The sequence below is a fragment of the Alexandromys fortis genome, unplaced genomic scaffold (assembly GCF_014885135.2).
Source record: "Alexandromys fortis isolate MF-2015 unplaced genomic scaffold, M_Fortis_MF-2015_v1.1 scaffold_94, whole genome shotgun sequence".
Lineage (NCBI taxonomy): Eukaryota > Metazoa > Chordata > Mammalia > Rodentia > Cricetidae > Alexandromys > Alexandromys fortis.
Window position 1 is genome coordinate 1240543 of NW_026067979.1, and position 17910 is coordinate 1258452.

Sequence of the window (17910 nt, forward strand, 5' to 3'; positions counted from 1 at the left end):
GTTAGAACCTGAGGCAGTTGGGAAAGGTAGTTCCATGCAACAGCTGGGAATGATCCCAGCAACTAGGACTTGTATGGTCTGGCAAATGCTGTGAGCCACAGGCTGGGTCTGAGGGAGGGTCCCAGTGCTGGCTAATGTGTTAAGAGACACATACATTTTTTTATGCTCTTCCAGTGTTTATGGGTTTGGAATCAAGTCCCGTGAACAGGCATAGCTGGCAGAATGAGCACAGCCCGAGGGAGAGCAAAGGCTGTGGCAGGAAGGGGTTGGTGAAGGGTCTGGCCTCGGAGGACAAGTTGTGCTCCCCTGCTCCCTCCAATGACAAGGGTCCTTCTGTGTATTTAGAGTCATGTCACCAGATGCAGGCAGCGGATGCCCACACTGTGTTGCCAACAAGCCAAGAAGCAAGTGGCAAGTGATTTCTAAAGCAGCTCTTAGCATGGGAGCAGCACCCAGCCAAGTGTGTTGGCTATTTCCCAAAGGCTTACTGAAGTGCTTAGAGAAGGACCACACCTTCCCAACACTATCTCCAGTGGGCAGCGGCCATTCTGCCTTCCTTGGTTGTTTGCCTGACTCCAAGCTACTCTCTGCAAAGCATCTAGAGTTGGTCCCTTTAAGGTCCTCTGAGACACTTCTGATCTTCAGGCTAGTTCTTCCTTCTAGCCTTGCTGTCAACCTAGGGTTGCTACTCTGAGTCACCCTTCTGCACCTCAGTCAGCTCAAGCTGGGGGCCTTCCTCACCTCACTTGTGGGCTTCACTAGGACTCAACAGAAGCACCATCTTCTAGGTTTTCCAAGATCCCAGGTCCTCCCTACCACACCGTTGTTGTTTTGTTATGTCATGTTGTTCATAGTCTTTATCACAAGGACGAGTATTTCTCTAGCTAGGTTCACCTGGCAGGGCCTTCATCCTGCACAACATGGAGCACACACATTCTTTTGGATATGAGCTGGTGAATGGGGCACATCGAATCTTCTTTTTTTTTGATAATAGACCATTATTGACAAGAATTGGTGAAATGCTATTCATTATCATAGTCACTATCAAAGGAATGAAAGTGGCCCTGGGAAGATCTCAAATACAAATCACACCATTTCCACAAGAAACTCTACCAAGTTTCCTGAAAATACAAACTGACATAGTAAAAGATACCTACACCATGCATGTGCATTAAGACAAGACCTAACTTATTTTTATGTTAGCTAACTTGTTTGGATAGTACTTTGGTTATATTGGCTGGTTTACTTCAGTGTACCAAAAGAAAAAAAAGTATTATAACATTATTGTTTGGAGTATAGTAACAGAGAGCAGCGTAATATTGCTCAAATTTTCCAGTGTTTAATAGAGGTAAACACCGCTTCTATATTTTTATGAAAGAATGTAACTCCTTATAAAATACTAATAAAGTTGTTATTAACAATTTCCAGAGTAATTTTAAGTGTGAAGTAATGAATGAGCAAGGAAAAAAAATCAAAGTTTCTAAGTAGCTTAATTTTTAAAAACTTAGTTTTACGTTTTGTACTACTCAATCTAAATGTGGTTAGAAAAAGATTTCATTTAGTCTGTGGTACAAAAGTCTTAAAGTCTAAAACAAGTATAAATTGAATTTTAAAATTACAAATAGATGATTGAATATCCTTTTCGTCACCATCAGACTTTTCAGAGTTTCCATCTTCAGTTGTAATCCTGTGTTCTGGAGCATCGCTGTTGCTGCCTCCATTTCCTTACAGAGATGTTATCACTGTTGTCTCACTATAATCCTCGGAGTCTGTTTCCAGCTCTAAGCCTGCACCTCCTGGGAATTCTTGTTCGTGCACCGCCTCTGAAGCATCGGGCGGATTAGAGTGATTAGTTTTTACAGGAGGCTTCCATTCAGGAGACTTCTTTTGAAAACCTTTCCCTCCACTTAGCATATTTATGACTGTTGGAGTTAATCCTAATGATAACTGAAGAATGTACTTCGGTTGAATATGTGTAGGGGTATTAGGTGATTAGTGAGTTTCTTTGCCATCATGATCTTCCTCTGTTTTCAGTCTTAAGTCTTTTATCAGCGAGGCAGTCTCATCTTGCTACCGCTTTCTTGGTATGGGTAATGACTGCAGACTCCAGATTCTCAGATTTTATGGGACTCCAGGAAACTTTTATAGCACTGGCTGGGTGGTTTCTCAAAACACCCAGATATTTCACACGCTGTTCTTTGGTGTCTTCCCTTTCCCCTATTGGATTTTCCTCTTGCCTTCCACTTGAGAAGCCAGTTGCTCCCTAATAATGCCCACTGATCTCTTTCTCTAAGTTATTTGCAGGATTTATTTTGTGATTAAGCTTTTAGCCACTTGATTGATAGTTGAGTTTTTTTTTTTTAAATTTTTAATTTATTTTTTATGTGTGTGTCTCTTTTTCCTCACCACTTAAGAGGTAAACATTGTGGACTTTGTACTTTCCCACAGTGCCTTGGAAGCATATAAACGAAACAAAACTTCAATCAAGTTGCATTAAAGTGGCAAGAGAAGAGAAGTAAAATATGTGGATTCTTTAGAATGCAAGGCCATGGGATTGCATGTAGCCTGCTTTTGATTATGTTGATTACTCTTGTATCCACACCTGGAATGTTAATATATATAAAGTGAATGAACCTTTAAGGCCGAGTAGGATAACATAAGCTAAACATGTGGCGTGCTTTGATATTTCAGTAACAAACAAACGCAGCGACATGAAATAAATAGGACTTGAATTTTCTTGGCAGACTTTTGCATCATTGAACCCAATCAGTGGGGTGGATTTGCCATTCCACCACAAATGTCAATGGGAAATACAATTTGGATTACAGAAATGAAGATTGACATGGCCAAGTCTTTCATTTCAGAGATGTTAGGTCTCAAATCTGGGACAAATAGCTAACTGGGTGGGGCGCCTATTAACATATATTAAAGCAAATACAGACTGGGACATTTTTTTTTTTAGTATCCCTTAGCTACAGGATCCTCCTGGCAGGAATACCCAGCCCCCCAGCCTTCCAGCCTAGGGACTGGGCTGGGCTGCCCTTGCCTCAGCTGCTCCTTCCCTATATAATCCAGCCATTTTGGCTACACTGGCCCTTTTGGCCACTCACCCTCTTGATCTCTTGGCTCCTGGCTTCCACCTCTTGCCTCTCCCCTCTTCTCTCTCCTCGAATGGCCCAGCTCAATCTGCTGGTCATGTCCACTCTGGACTCTTCCAGCTGTTCTTTCCTTTATATGTGTTCTCCCTTGTATCTACAATAAACCTTCTCCTCCACTGTACCTAGGAGCGTCATGTCCTTCACTTGTTTATTAGTTTTATTCGTTGCATCATTGAACCCAATCAGTGGGGTGGATTTGCCATTCCACCACAAATGTCAATGGGAAATACAGTTTGGATTACAGAAATGAAGATCGACATGGCCAAGTCTTTCATTTCAGAGATGTTAGGTCTCAAATCTGGGACAAATAGCTAACTGGGTGGGGCTATATGATCCTGAGGCAGAGTAGTGTCTATGTAAACTAATTTGCAACGGGAACTGCGCAGAAACAGAGGGAGGAACTTACTCCCGACTTCTGTTATTAACCAGAGGTATGATGTTGGACCAGGAATTTATCCAGGGCTTGTCTTGTCTATAAACAGAGATTTCTGTTAGGTTTCTTCTAGTTTTAATACTGGGAGATTTATTTCCTGATCATAGAAGTGCTCTGAAGATCACTGATAAAGTAGAAGAAAATTTGTCAACTTGTGGGGGCAGGAGGTAAAACAGATAAGAAACCAAGTATCAGCACAGATTAAAAAAAAAAAGAAGATTTAATCTCTGTTATCTCACATGAAGTCCTCTAGTGCAGAGGATCACAGCTCAGGCCTTGAGAGCCGTCACTGTGTGTAGAAAGACTTAGCCTCCAACAATTCAGGGGAGATGGTGTCTGTAAAGAATGACCAACATAGTTAAATCCATCTTCAAAAACAGGTGGCAGGAAAATGAATGAGTTAAGGTACCTTGAATTCATTTTTAATATGGCAGCAATTTCACCATTTATTTCAACGCATTGGGCTAAATATTTGCCAAAGATACTTAAGAGTATTTCTGGATCTCATTTCTATAGAACAGTAGGGTTGAAATAGACGACCTGTGGCTTTCAGCTTTGACGACAAATAATTTAATTTTCTATCCCTGAATAATAAATTCTTGATGTGATCCTTCCTCTCCCCTCTTTGGTTTACTGACGTTTTCACTGGGGTTACTAGAGCCTAAGGCTAAAATTGCCACAATCCACACCAACTCCTAAGAAATGTTGTATAAATGGATTCTGCCATTTCCCTAGCTGGGAACTTCCTCTGCCAGTGCTGGTGGGTCTGCCGAGAAAGCCTCATATGACTATAGAGTGATAGCTGCTGGTTACTAGTAGGTTACTAGTAGAATACACCAGCAGGCTGAAACGTTTCTACAGATCTTTGCTCCTTGCTCCAAAAGTCTCCTTTTCAGAACAGCTGATTCCCTTAGTCACTGTCATTTCAAATGGAAAAACAAAATGTCTCACTTCTACCTGGGTTGTTTCCTTTCTCTCATGAGCTGGAAGAATGTCCAAGAGAGGGAATTTTTGTTTAGATGGCCTAGAAATCTGAAGCTTCAGAAATATGCTGTTTTGTTAGCTCTTCTCCCAAATTTTGACCATTGAAAGATTTCTTTTAGAAAACCATAGCCGATAGTGATCAATGTCATTCCTAATGTCTGGGACGTAGATCTGAACCTTATGCCCGCATGTCTGTGATGTTTTTAAGAGTAAATTCAACACACGCGAGAGCCCACAGTTGTTCCGACTCACACCCTGTTGCATCTGGTTGCCGCTCATCTCTGTCAAGATCTGTGGTTGCAAGCAACAGAAACCCAAGTCAGGCTTGCTTAAGCAAAACTAGGAATCTGACCAGAGAATTCAGAAGACTTGAGATACAATAGCTTCAAACTTGATTATATCCAGGGGCTTACATATGATCAAGACTCTTACCAAATCTTGAACCTTCTTGTCTTGCCACGTTTCTGAGTAAGATCCCCTAATTGTGCCCACACCCCCAGAAAAGCCAGTTGGTCGAGGCTGGAACCACAAAGATAAAAGCAAGAAAACGCTAAGGAGGAAGTAAAAAACTGAGGAGGCTGCAGACAAGAACTTTTTGTTTCTTATAGAAAATTTAGAGATTTATCTTTTTAAATGGGATTGAGGCTTATAAAAACCTCACTTGAAGAAAGGGATTGGCAGTCTGATTTCGATTCACTTCTCCTATGTTTTGGGCACAGTCCAGCTGTTGAGGTTCAGGAGGAGGCTCGGAGATGACGGTGTAGGTTCAATGGTTAAAACTGGGTTCAGCCCCGTCTGGGCAGTTAGTGGGGACCCACACTGTAGTGTTGCCAGAGAAGAAAGGCAAGCCTTGCCTTTTGCTTTTCTTTGCTTCATCCAGGCAAGGGAAGCAATCTGGCTCTTCTTGGCCATGACACCGCTTTCTCTATGAGTTGCTTGCCTGCCCTGTCTGCAGGCAGACCTGATACCGTTTCCCTCCAACGGCTCCTCATACTGAACTTTGATAGGACTTAAAACACACTGAAATTGAGGGAAATGAAGAATGGGACTCTTTGTCCCCCATCCCCGACATTTTGTCCCCTTTCTCTCTTCTAGGTCAAACCCACTAGTTTTTCTTTCTGTCCCACTTTTCAAAATCTCCTGAACATATATTCTTGTGGAATGGCGGATACAATTTTTGTCAAACGATGTTTATCACTGGCTCTCACCAACAAAAAACCCTAGAGTGACTGGATTTTGAACCTTTAAGTCTCTCTCTCTCTGGGACACACACCCAATGGGATAGACTTAAAAACCAGAAACCTGGCTTTCTGGGTATAATCAGAAACGAAAGCAACATAGCTTAAAGGTAAAGTACCCCCTCTGCCATGTATGAACACAGCTGTAGCCATTTGCCATGGAAAGACAGAATGACTGGCCCTGCCCATGAAGGTTTTGCAAAGGGGACATGGTGTAGGAACGGGAAGTCTTGAGTTGTTCTGAATTTGTGGTGGCAGAAAGGGAAGATATTGGAGCCCTCAGCTGCTGGGGGGCAGGCAAGGTGAGGAGAAGCACGGACTGATGATCGTCTTCCAAAGAGGAGGCGCTGAGAAGGAACTTTGGATGAAAGGCCTGTGGATGCCCGGGTTTTCTGTTATGGCAGGATGCTAGTCAGTGTTACCAGAGCATAATCTGGAAAGTCCGTCCGCATTTTCACCAACAGCATCTGCGAGAGTGCAGGTTGTGGTTTTTTTTTTTTTCTTTCTTTCTTTCTTTTTTTTTTTTTTAAGGGAAACTTGAAGAAGAGGTTGTTTTTCATGGCCCCCAGGATACACAGGTGATGGATGGTAGCAGGGTGGTGGTAGGCTTGGGTGGAACTGAGAGAATGATAAGATGTCATCGGACACTCACAGAAATGCTGGAGGAGCCTCATTTTCTCCTGACTTTCAGGGAGCAGGGCTTGGTGATGGCTTAGGATGCTTCTGCGTGGTTCAGGGCTCTGCAGGGACCAGAGCAGCTCTCCACTAGTGACTCTTAAGTCTCACTATTGATTTTCAGGGGCTGGAAAAAAAAAAGCTGGGAGGTGGTTAGTGAAGGTCCTGGAAAAGGGGAGCTAAAGGGAGTGAGCAGGCTCTGGCTAGAGGTGCTGATGCTGTCTGAGGTCTATTTACTTCCCAGTCTTCTTGCCCCTATTTTGAAAGAGCAGCATTTCTCTGGATCTTCTCTATTTGGTGGGAGGGCTATGAATGCACTCTCTCGCTTAGTATAGTTACTCCAAACAAGGTGACAGCCCTGTGGGTTCTGTGGGATACAACCCCACCACCCGTCCTCCTTTCCTGTGTCTGTGAACTGGAGGTCACGGCAGTCTCTGTCTAACGTGCAGGGCGGGAGGGGGCCTTTGAGAAAGGGAGCATGGCATACTCAGCACTGCCTACTCCAGCGTGTGCTTATTTTACTTCAAAATGGCTCTGTAAAGGGGCCCACCCATATAATTTGGGGTGCACCAGTAACTATAACCTGGACCACAGCTTCCTTCCCAGGGGAAATCCTCTTCATCCATAGGAGATAGTTAGGCTGCGAAGATCGCTTGGGAGTCCAGTGCCCTGTTGTGCCTCCAGGCCTTCCAGGCCCCTCCCTGCCAAACTCCTGCTCCGGCTGTCTGAGTTCGGCCAGGCCTTTTGCTCTGCAACTCTGGTTCCCTCCCCAGGACAGCATAGGGCCTCTCCCCTAGGGTGTGTGACACACATTCTTTCTGTGTCTTGGGAAACGTTGGTTCCTTTCAGGTGAGTCTTTCACGTGCTGGTACCCTCAACGGGGAACATTAAGGTTCTCCAACCCGCCTATCTATTAAACACAAGCAAGTGACCTTGGGACACAAGTTTGCCTTTCCTTGAAGGACAGTGATAAGCAAATGTGTGACCAACCCACCTTCAAAGGTGACAGGCTTGCAGCCTCAGCAGGTATTTCTCTTGTGGTACCTCCTGGCTCACAGCGGATGTCCGGCACAGGAGCGATGGGCCAGTTGGCACTGTCCCTACAGCCCTGCTTTCTGGCCCTCTTTGTCATATTGGCGCTTCCCATAGACCAGGGACTCTCGCTGGTTACTTTATCTATTTCCCCCATTTGGGGACTGTAGTCCCCGTGATGCCTCTCATCTACATAAAACCCCCTTCCCACTTAGGACAAAATGAAAATTCCTTGCCTGGCCCCAGATTAGATTCTGTACAGATTCTGGACACCTCTCCACCCTACCCTATTTCTCTCCTGGGTTGCCTATTCCTTTGGCCCTAGATCTGTGTAAGGGCCTCCTCACTCCTTGCTCCAGGGAAGCTCTCCTCCCAGCCTTCAGCGTGTCCTTTATGAGGGGACACAGTTCAACGATGACACTTCTGAGAAGACAGGGTTCCACCCGCCCTGTATGTGTTTAACCGCGGTGCTGGCAGTCTGTGCCTGTGCTCTTCTTCTTTATCCGTCTGCTTTGGTGCTGCTTTCCCCGCTGGGGTGGCAGCTGAGTGGTGGCTGGGGCTGATCTGTGTAACCGGCTTGTCCATCTCACGGACACCTCCCAGTGGTGCCTTGGCATGGAGCTGCTCGATGATGCCGCGGATAAGATGTCTTGCTTTTTGGACCGGGATTGCGCACTCTAACGCCAGGTGAATGACTGGCTCAGTGTTGCTTTTTGTTGGGTTTTAAAGCATTTGGTACTGTGTGAATGTCTGTTGTCAAGTGTTGGAATGTGATGGAAAAGGAAGACACACGGAACAATGTCTTCTAAGCAGTGCCAGGAACGGGTCTTCTTTTACGTGCTCTATGAAGCCCGAGGGTATATGACAGGAAGGGCCGCGACTCAAATTCCTCTCCCACCACGGCTGCTAACTAGCAGGTGGGTTCTTAGGGCAATATTTCACGTGTTCTCTAGGTGAGCAAGTCACTCAACTCTTAAATAATTCTTGCTTCTCAGGTCTACACAAGGCATAGACCAGGGTTGTCTGGGGATCTCGCCCACTCCTAGATGCTAAACCTGGGTCCTTTTTGGGCTAGCATCAGTCAGCGTGGTTGCTAGTTCAATACATTTGGCTTCTTGGATGGGTGTGAATGTGTATTAGCAGTGTGATGCCCTGGGAAATGCTGTAAGAAGCTTTAGAACTTTCTGCCATGGGGGAAGGGACATCGATGAGCCCAAAGGGGCAGCCTCAGTGAGAAGTTGACGTGGGAAAGAGAAGGTGTGCCGTGGGGGGGAGTCAGCATTCCAGACTGCGCTGTGCCCACCTGTCTGTGTGAGGGCTCGATACACACAGGACGGCTTCAGGCACAGCACAGTGCTCCAGTGTGAAGGGATCTGAGAGACACGTGCTGATGGGAGGGGCTGACGACTGTGTACAGGCTCAAATCTGTAATGGCCTGGGCACATTCCACACTTTCCATGCAGTCCCGTAGAGGATGGCTGGCTGCTTGGTGAGTGGTCATTAGCTCCGGCTGACACCAGACAAGCCCCTGTTGGGACTTCAGGGCCCTTGGGGAGCTGGACTTTGTGGGTGAATTGAGCAGCTTCCTGTGAATAGCAAATGGGCATATGAGTGAAAGTGTGCACTTCAAGGGCACACCAATTGCACCTAAAAGTGCTCGGCTGTGTCACGGTTGGCAGCTTTGTTCACGGGCTTCTTTGTTGTTTCTGTGTATTGCCTCCTATTCTGCTCCCTGGCAAGTCAGCATGAAGGCCCATGACTGATGGCAGCCCCAGTTTATAGCTGGCCAGGGCTAGGTTTGTAGTTATACCCTTTCTAGGTGGTGTGACAGGGACCTGTGTATCTGCTGATGGTGTAGAGACACTCGTCATCTATTCTTCTTTTCTATGGCCAGGCCAGTCCTGTTGGTTCCATTTTGCCTGCGTGGGATTCTGCCTCAGTTTCTCCATCTAGTATCTCTCCCCCAGGCCTTGCTGGTACCAGTTTGAGTGCTGAGCCCACTGAACCCCTATTGCCTCTCTGTTCCTCTAAAGAGAAGTATGTTCATTCACTCTTGCTGAAGATTCTGGCAACAGCTCTGCCACCAGAAAGACTCCCCAAAGTTGTGTCCTTGATGTGACATGCCAAGCCCCCTATGGCAAGGCATTCCAGTCTTAGTACCAAGAAGCTCATTTGGGGTGCCATACCCTGGCAACAGAGGGTGACCCAAGATAAATGAGACCCCAAGGAGGCCGGGGTCACTCCAAGGATCATGTGAAGTGATCCAAGAGTTCTCAGCCATGTTCTCATGATCGGCTTGATGGGGGGAGCATGTAGGACATCTAAGGGTGTCTTCGGAAGCCCCCACATAACAGAAGACATGGTTAACTTGGCTTAGGATGGAAGGAGTAGAGATGGAGGTGGACATCTTCAGGAGACAGATTCGGTAGAACTCAGCCCTTGTTGGATTGGGTGGAGGCAGGAGGTGCCACATCCTTGGCACCAACGACATCTTTGTTGACATGCCAGTTTGTACAAGGAGACCATCAGGAAGGAGGGTCTACTGTTTGTGGGGTGGGAAAGGTCTCTGTATCAGGAGGGAGGGCTGGTTGATCCTGCTGAGATGGAGCACTGTTATGTGGCGATGTGGAATAGGACAGGAACTCGGAACAGAGCTGTAGTCTGGAGGTAGAAATCTGGGGAACATATTCACACCCTAGCAGTGGATAAGGCCTTAAAGGGGAGGTCTCTGGTATGCAAATTAAAGTGAATTGAAGCTTGAATTTAGATCCACTTCTTTGTGTAAAGCCTGGTGGTAATAGACTAGGAACTCCTAAAGGAGAGCTCAAGAAGGCTGGCCAGAGGGTCCGAATGTGAGCAGAGATGTTCCCCAAGGCCTGAGGGATGGAGTCCCGAAGAAGCAAAAAATAGTTCACCGTGTTCAAGTCTTCTGGAATGAGAGAAGGAAACAGCGCAAGAAGCAGGCATGTGACTGGCCAGGTTGCTGGGGACACCAACTTTGGAGGGTTGAGAAATGAGTGAAGATGATGGGGAGTGGACCAATGGGCAGGTAGCTCAAAGGAGGTTCTGGGATGGGAAGAGGAGAGAACTAGAGGTGGCCAGGCACCTGGGAGAACTCATGAGGGAGGGAGGAGTGTTCGTGAATACCGTGGCAGAGCCTTGAACAGAGAACTTGGGGTTAGAGAGAAAGGACTGGAAGTGGGGGCGAATGCCTGAGAAACTGTGTGGAGTTGGGATGAGAAGCATCTCCATAAGCCTTGCTCTTTTACTTGAGAGGAGATGCTTCACTAGAATGGAAGCTGGGGGACTCCCAGGGACCGTTTGGATGGAGTGATACTAGGTTGTGACTAGAATCACTGCTTCATGGCCTCTTGTTTTCTCTGAAGCACTTCAGATGAGGTCATCATAATGCCCATGAGGCAGCAGAAGAAGCTAGAAGGTCTGAGGACAGAAGACCAGGTGTGACTGTCATGGAGGAGAGGAAGGGGAGTGAGCGCCTGTGACCCCATAGTTGAAGGGGGAGTACTCGTATCCACCAGAACATAGCAAATTCCCATGGTTTTATTTCTTGTATTGGTGGACTAGGGTGGGGGTAAAAGGTGCAGGTTGAGTGGGGTGAGTGATATGGAGGTGCGGATTTGATTGGCACAAGACGGCCCTGCATACCTGATGCTGGAGGTTACAATGGCCCCTATCCTTTGTACTTGGCATTGCCATCCTTAGCTGTAGAAACAAGGAGCGCTTCACGGGAACCCATCTAGAGGCTTACTCCTGCCAGACACTGTGGACAAGGATCTGACTTAAAGATACTACCCTGTCTCAGAGGTTTAAGGGATTTTAGAATCTGTAGTAAGATCTGCCCCACCCGATCACCCGTTCTGATTTTCCCTCGTGTACGCCGAGTGTCTTCTGGGAAGGCCAAGGTGGATGGGTGGAGGTCAGGGGCCTTGGATCCGGTGAATTACTTCCTGGGGAGTCTGGGCTTGCATCCCGGTCCAGTCGCACACCAGAGAGTGAATTGCTTTCCAGCCTCTCCTGCTGTCTGAGACCACTGCAGCTCTGCGCTGGTGGATAGCCACACTCAGAGCTCTCTGAGGAAGATGGGACGGGCTTTGTGGCCCACACTCTGAGTGGTTCACTGACAGTATTCTCTGATATACTACTTGTTAGTTTTCTTTTCAAAAAATTTTATTTATTTTTTCTTTTATTCTTATCTCGTAGATTACATCTGGACTACAGTTTCCACTCCTTCTATGTCTCCCAGTCCCCTCCCACCTTTCTTCTCCCATAAATCTACTTCTCCTCTGTTTGCCTTTAAATAAGAGCAGGCCTCCCAGGGATAGTCGCTGAACATGGTCTAATAAGTTACAATAAGACGAGGCACAAGCTCTTACACCTTGATGAGGTAACCAAGTAGGAGGAAAACGTTCCCCAAATCAGGCAGAGGAGTCAGAGACACCCACTCCCACTGTTGGGAGTCTCATAAGAACACCAACCTATACAACAATAAAGTATATGCAGAGGACCTAACTCAGACCAATACAAGCTCTGTGATTGTTGCCTTAGCCTTTGTGACCCCCATGAGGCCTGCTTAGTTGATTCTGTGTGCTGTGTTCTCGTGGTGTCTCCGAGACCACTCTGAATCCTACAATCCTCCTGCCTGCTCTTCAGCTGGACTCCTGGAACTCTGTCTAATATTTGGCTGTGGGAATCTGCATTTGCTCCCATTAGTTGCCGGAAGAAACCTCTCTGATGACGATTATGCTAGGCCCCAATCGACAAGTGTGGCAGAATATCATTAAGAATCATTTCATTGACTTTTTTTTTTTTGCCAGTCATATTTGGTTCTATCCTGGTATCTATCTCCAGGCTGACTAGCCTATGGTTCTTGGTTATTCAGGCAGTGTTAGGCATGGGCCTTAAGTGGGACCAGTTTAGTTGGCCGTTCCCACAAGTTCTGTGGCAGCCCGGCACATCTTGCGGGAAGGACGGATTGCAGAGTGAAGGTTTTGGGGCTTGGTGGGTGTCTCAGTCCTGTTTCTAGAAGCCTTGCTTGGTTGTAGAAGATGACCACTTTTGGCTCTGTAGCTCCCATTTCTAGAAGTCTTCACTAGGGTCGCTCTCATAGATTCCAGGGAGTTTCCACCATTCTAGGCTACTGCATCACCCTCCAAAAGCCCCCCAATCACAGCCACCTCTCCCTCCATCCCTCCTATCTCCTGCCTGACCCCTTCTGTTCCCATCCTCACCTGTCATACCCACCAGTCCACCTGCAAAATTTATTCTATTTCCTCTTCCCAGGGATATCCTGGGTTCCCCCTTGAACCTTCCTTGTTACGTAGCTTCTCTGAGTCTTTGAAATGTAACACAATTGTCCTTAACAGCTAATGTGTGTTAGTTTTCCAAACTAGACATCGAGTTAGCGATTCGAATTCTTAAAGTTGAAACATTTTTTTTTCTTTTGCTGTGGTATCAGAATTATATTTTCCAATATGCACCATGGAAACCTTTGTCTCACTTTCTTTTTTTTTTTTCTACTATTGTGCTGAGCTTTGCTTTTCAGACCCAGATCCCAGTTCACCTTTTGACCTCTACTAGAAAGAAGGGAGCTGGGTGCATACGCTGTTTGAGACTGTTGATATTTATTGGCTAGGGAGATGTTTAAAGCCTGTTTTATTTATTTATTATTTATTTATTTTGACCACATTAAACCCACACTGTGCTGGGAAAACAGGTCGGAGCAGCACACCCTCTGCTGGCTTAGTTCAGGATCCTGCTGCTACCATCTGCTAGGGAAGACATTTTACCCAAATGTAGAAAATCAACTTCCTCAAAAGCTAAAGATGCCATTGTTCTTTACGTCAGTTAAGAGAGAGGCGCGTTGCTTTAAAAAATTCAAGTACTTCTACTTGACAGGTCCACCTCCTGTAGGTGCTTCATGAAGCTGGTGCGGTAGCTTGAGGCACAGGGGTGTTAAGTTCACCCTAAAGACTAACACGCGCAAATCACAAGCCTAGGAAATCTGTCTTGGAGTGAGGCTGTTTGTCTGCACTACAGTTTTTCTACGGGACAAACCAGGCTTTTGATGAGATGGTTTCTAAGACCCTTTCCAGCTGTGTGGCTGTTGCAGGTAGCACTATCCTACCTCACAAGGGCTTGGAACGCAGGTAGCATCTTTACCTGAGCTACTGGAGCTTATGTGGAAAAAACAAAAAGAAAAAAAAACCAAAAAAACAAACCCAACAATAACAATAACAACAAAATAAAACCAGACAGCCAGGATTGGACATGGAGGTTGCCTCTGTAGTAAGGCCCAGTGACTGGGTTTGCTCAGAAATGCACATCACACACACACACACACACACACACACACACACACACCTTCTAGGCTACAGTCCCCCTAAATTTGCCTGCCGTGAAGTCACCTGGTCATCTGGTACTGTTTGATGGTTGTCACTTATGTTCTGTTCTGTGCCACCTGCCATGCAGCCCGGAAGCCATGCATCTCCTCGGATCCTCAGGCCAGCCTGCTATCTCCTTCTATCACAGTGGCTGCCACAGTCTAGGGATTCTGCCTCCCTCTTGTTGAACAGAGGGAGAGAGGAGTGGTGGTGGTGGGGGTGCAGATGTACCCAGTAATGCGTGAAACAATCCCACACCAGTTTGGATTCACAGGGGTATTTATTTTAGGGGAAAAACGTATAGAACACCGACAGCCAGGAAAGGAGTCTAGTCGCTGGAGCAAGAGCTGGAACCAAGAGAGGAAGAGAGCGAGCAGAGGGTTGGCGCTCTTTTTTTAAAAAGAGAAATAGACCACGCCCCAGTGGGCTGGTATTTCAGCAGCTATTGGCTGACGGAGCCAAAGGCGCTCCCGCAGCACCTCCCCCTTTTGTTTAAGTAAGAGAGTTCTAAACCTACTACAAAATTATATACAATAAGAACAAATATCCTATCTAACTAGCTTAAGTCTTGTATAATAAATAACTTGACCAAGTCATGAGAGGAAAGTAGCTACATTTATCTATTCTTCAACCCCATCGAAGATCTGAGAAGGGAAATAATGTTACCTGAGTAATTAGGAAGTGCAAGCAAACAACTTCCAAAACATACCACAAATCACAGAGACAACTGGCTACCTGGGCAATCACCCAAAGCCACATTTGCATCATCGAAGCAACCAACTTTCGCTAAGGCCTAACGTACCTAACATACCATTTTCAAAAGCAGGAAACTTTTCAAAACTATCTTACCCTGTCTTGGCAGGATATGACAGTCCTGTTTTATCCATTTACGGATACTCTGTATCTCTGTCAGTGGTTGAGGCATGGGCATTTCTCTGCCCAAAGGCCAGTTTTGCCAAAAAGAAAGGCTCCAGGTGGAGTGTCTTTGGTGCTCAACATTCTCTTGGGAATAGATGGGTGTTGTCAGGAGTGATTGTGTCTCACCACCACAGAACTCTAAGATTAAATTAAATACCATTTTTCTACCACTCTTTGAAGAGGTTGAAGATTATTTATACAGAATATAATCTCAAAAAAAGGAATATAATCTCTATGTATCTAAAGAACTTGATTAGTTTAACTATAAATATGATAGACATAGATGACTATTGATCTACAGTTCTTAATACCTATCTATCTTAAAGATTAAGAGAATAAATAACTGTGCAATAAATGGGGACAATGACCTCCAAATGTAAATAATGTATAAACAATATATAAGTATCTTAATCAGAGGTAGAAATGTACACTGCAATATGGTATATATATCAATACAATATATATATCAATACATAAAAATGTTTTAAACAGAGGTCGAAGCATGCATGCATACAATATTCAGCATAATTTTACTTTGTAATCATATACAAAAATCTATGCCAATGTAATTATCTATAACCGATAGAAGACACAGATCCATTTCCCCATTATCCAATTACCCGGACTGTGGGTCACTCATGGGACTGATTCTTAAAACCCACCTCTACCCTATTGAGAAAGGGGAAGCAAGCGCCTTTTTTTTTTCTGAAGATCTTCCTGTGATTCTCTCGCTCAGCAGCTCATCTCTTCCCCACCCTTTTGTACAGGCAAGTTTCTTGAAGGCAGTGCCTATATCTCTGGCTTCCCTTTCCCGTGTCGCCTTCCCCACGCTATGCTGCAGCTGCATGGCTTCCTATGGCGTGGCTGCCGGGGAAACTGGCTTAATTCAAGGCTACGCACAAGGCCTGTGATTAAGGCCTGTGGTCGGTTGGCATCTCTTGCCTTGTTCGCAAGAGTCCTTCTCCCTTGCCAGTCCTCCCAGGCTCTATGCAGCTCTGCCTTTGGTTATTTATGTACAGTGTTAAGGATTCTCCTGCCTTTGCTGCTCCTTTGGACTCTATCCCAGAAACCTTTTTGCTTTGTTCTATGAAGGCCGTGGTGTGTGTCCTCTATATACAGGTTGGGTGAAACCTCTGTGGTGGAGGTGAAGTGGTCTTCTTGCCATTAGAAATGCCCAGGGACAGGGATGAAGGAAAATGTAACCCAAGTCTTCTTCATGCTGAGCGTCACTGGACCCAGTGCTGGGGAGCAGGGTGGACCCTTTTTGAAAGCTTGTCCCAGAAGCTGGACCAGTGATGGGGTGAGGGCTGTACTTTAATAAGGAGACCCCAGCTGGCTCCCTGCTCCAGTAGGAGCTAGGAAACATTGTCAGCAAGGGTAGGTGACAGAGCTCTCTTTGGGAGGAACTTCCATAGAGAAGGCTTGTAGGGGTGGGTCCAGACCTACCAAGAGAATCAATCCGCCCGCCCATGTGCACCCAGGGTCTGCCTCAGCATGGAGACGCGGGGGAGGTCAGTTGGTCTTTTTATGCCATGAGGGCCCTGCACCACCCTCACCTCCAAGGAAAGCAGAGGAGTTGGGAGATGTTCGTCTTAAAGATCTCACTCCCTGCTCTTTCGGGACTTGGCTCCAAGATGACCAAAAAAAAAAAAAAAAAAAAAAAAAAAAAAAAAAAAAAAAAAAAAAAAAAAAAAAAAAAAAAAAAAAAAAAAACAACGGTCGTGCCAAAAAGGGCCGCGGCCATGTGCAGCCAATTCGCTGCACTAACTGCGCCCGCTGTGTGCCCAAGGACAAGGCCATTAAGAAGTTCGTCATTCGGAACATCGTAGAGGCGGCTGCCGTCAGGGACATCTCCGAAGCAAGTGTTTTCGACGCCTATGTGCTCCCCAAACTCAATGTCAAGCTGCATTGCTGTGTGAGCTGTGCCATTCATAGCAAGGTAGTGAGGAATCGATCCCGGGAAGCTCGGAAGGACCGAACGCCCCCACCACGACTTAGACCTGCTGGTGCTGCACCACGACCTCCACCAAAGCCCATGTAAAGTGGCTTCATGAAGATAGAAGAAAACACCTTGGAAAAATAAAATGGAACTTAAACTTTAAAAAAAAAAAAAAAAAGATCTCACTCCCTGAGTGCTGTAGTGACATGGAAGGCCACGTCCAAACTTTACCCCCTCATTACTCAGGGAGGGGTGGTCTCCAGTGTTCAAGCACCTACAGGTGATAAAACCCCACATGTTCTTTATCCTTCTCATTATAAATTACCTAAGAAACCCGCAAAAAAAAAATGTGGCTATGTAACAGACACACAAAAACTTCAAATCCTGTCATATGTAAAAGCAAATGAAGAAGGAATAAAATGAGTGACTGAAAACCGGGAAAGAGCATGAACTAAAGCTGTGGGTGTCCCTGTGGTGGGCACATGAGGAGATGAAACACAGCCTCTTCGGCTGGCATCATCCCGGCTCAGGCCTGGTTTAGGCCGCCTTCGTGTTGAAACCCCGTGGGCACTGCTCCCCTGTTCTGTTTAGAAGACATAATCTCCCAGCAGCCTTCCTGGTTTTCTGGCTCTTAGAATCTTTCTTCTTGATCTTCCTTGAAGCTCCCCAAGCCTTAGGTGTAGGGATGGTGTTGTAGATGAAGCTGGATGGCAAGATCAACTGTTCTCTGCATTTTGACCAGTTGTGGCTTTGTGTAACGGGCTTTTCTGCTCTAGGCTGTTAACGACAGCTGAGAGGGGGAGACTTAGTCTTCCTCAGGGATAACCTCCCTAATTGGTTATGAAATACCAAGTGGTTAGCCTTAAAAACATATCTGTATATACACTTACAAAAACATTAAATGGACTTGTTTTTACATATATATTAGTATATATATGTAAAACAATAATTATAGAAAAAAGTTATGAACTTGAGAGGGAACAGGGATAGTGGGAAGGCTTGGGGTGAGAAGGGGAGAATGATGTAATTTTATTTTAATTAAGATTAAAATAAATTAAGACACCATTTTACTTTGTTTACTGTTACTAAAATGGAATTACAAATAAATCCATTTCATTGCAGTGTATATGAT

The 17910-nt window shown here is 45.7% G+C and overlaps 1 protein-coding gene across 1 annotated transcript; it reads left to right on the forward strand.

The window, feature by feature from the left end:
• Positions 1-8318: 8318 nt before the first annotated feature.
• Positions 8319-16948, forward strand: LOC126511031 (40S ribosomal protein S26-like). The gene is made up of 2 exons (XM_050157875.1): positions 8319-8437; positions 16403-16948. Exons 1-2 carry the CDS (start codon positions 8319-8321, stop codon positions 16878-16880), a joined length of 597 nt encoding a protein of 198 aa, XP_050013832.1. The 3' UTR covers positions 16881-16948.
• Positions 16949-17910: the final 962 nt, after the last annotated feature.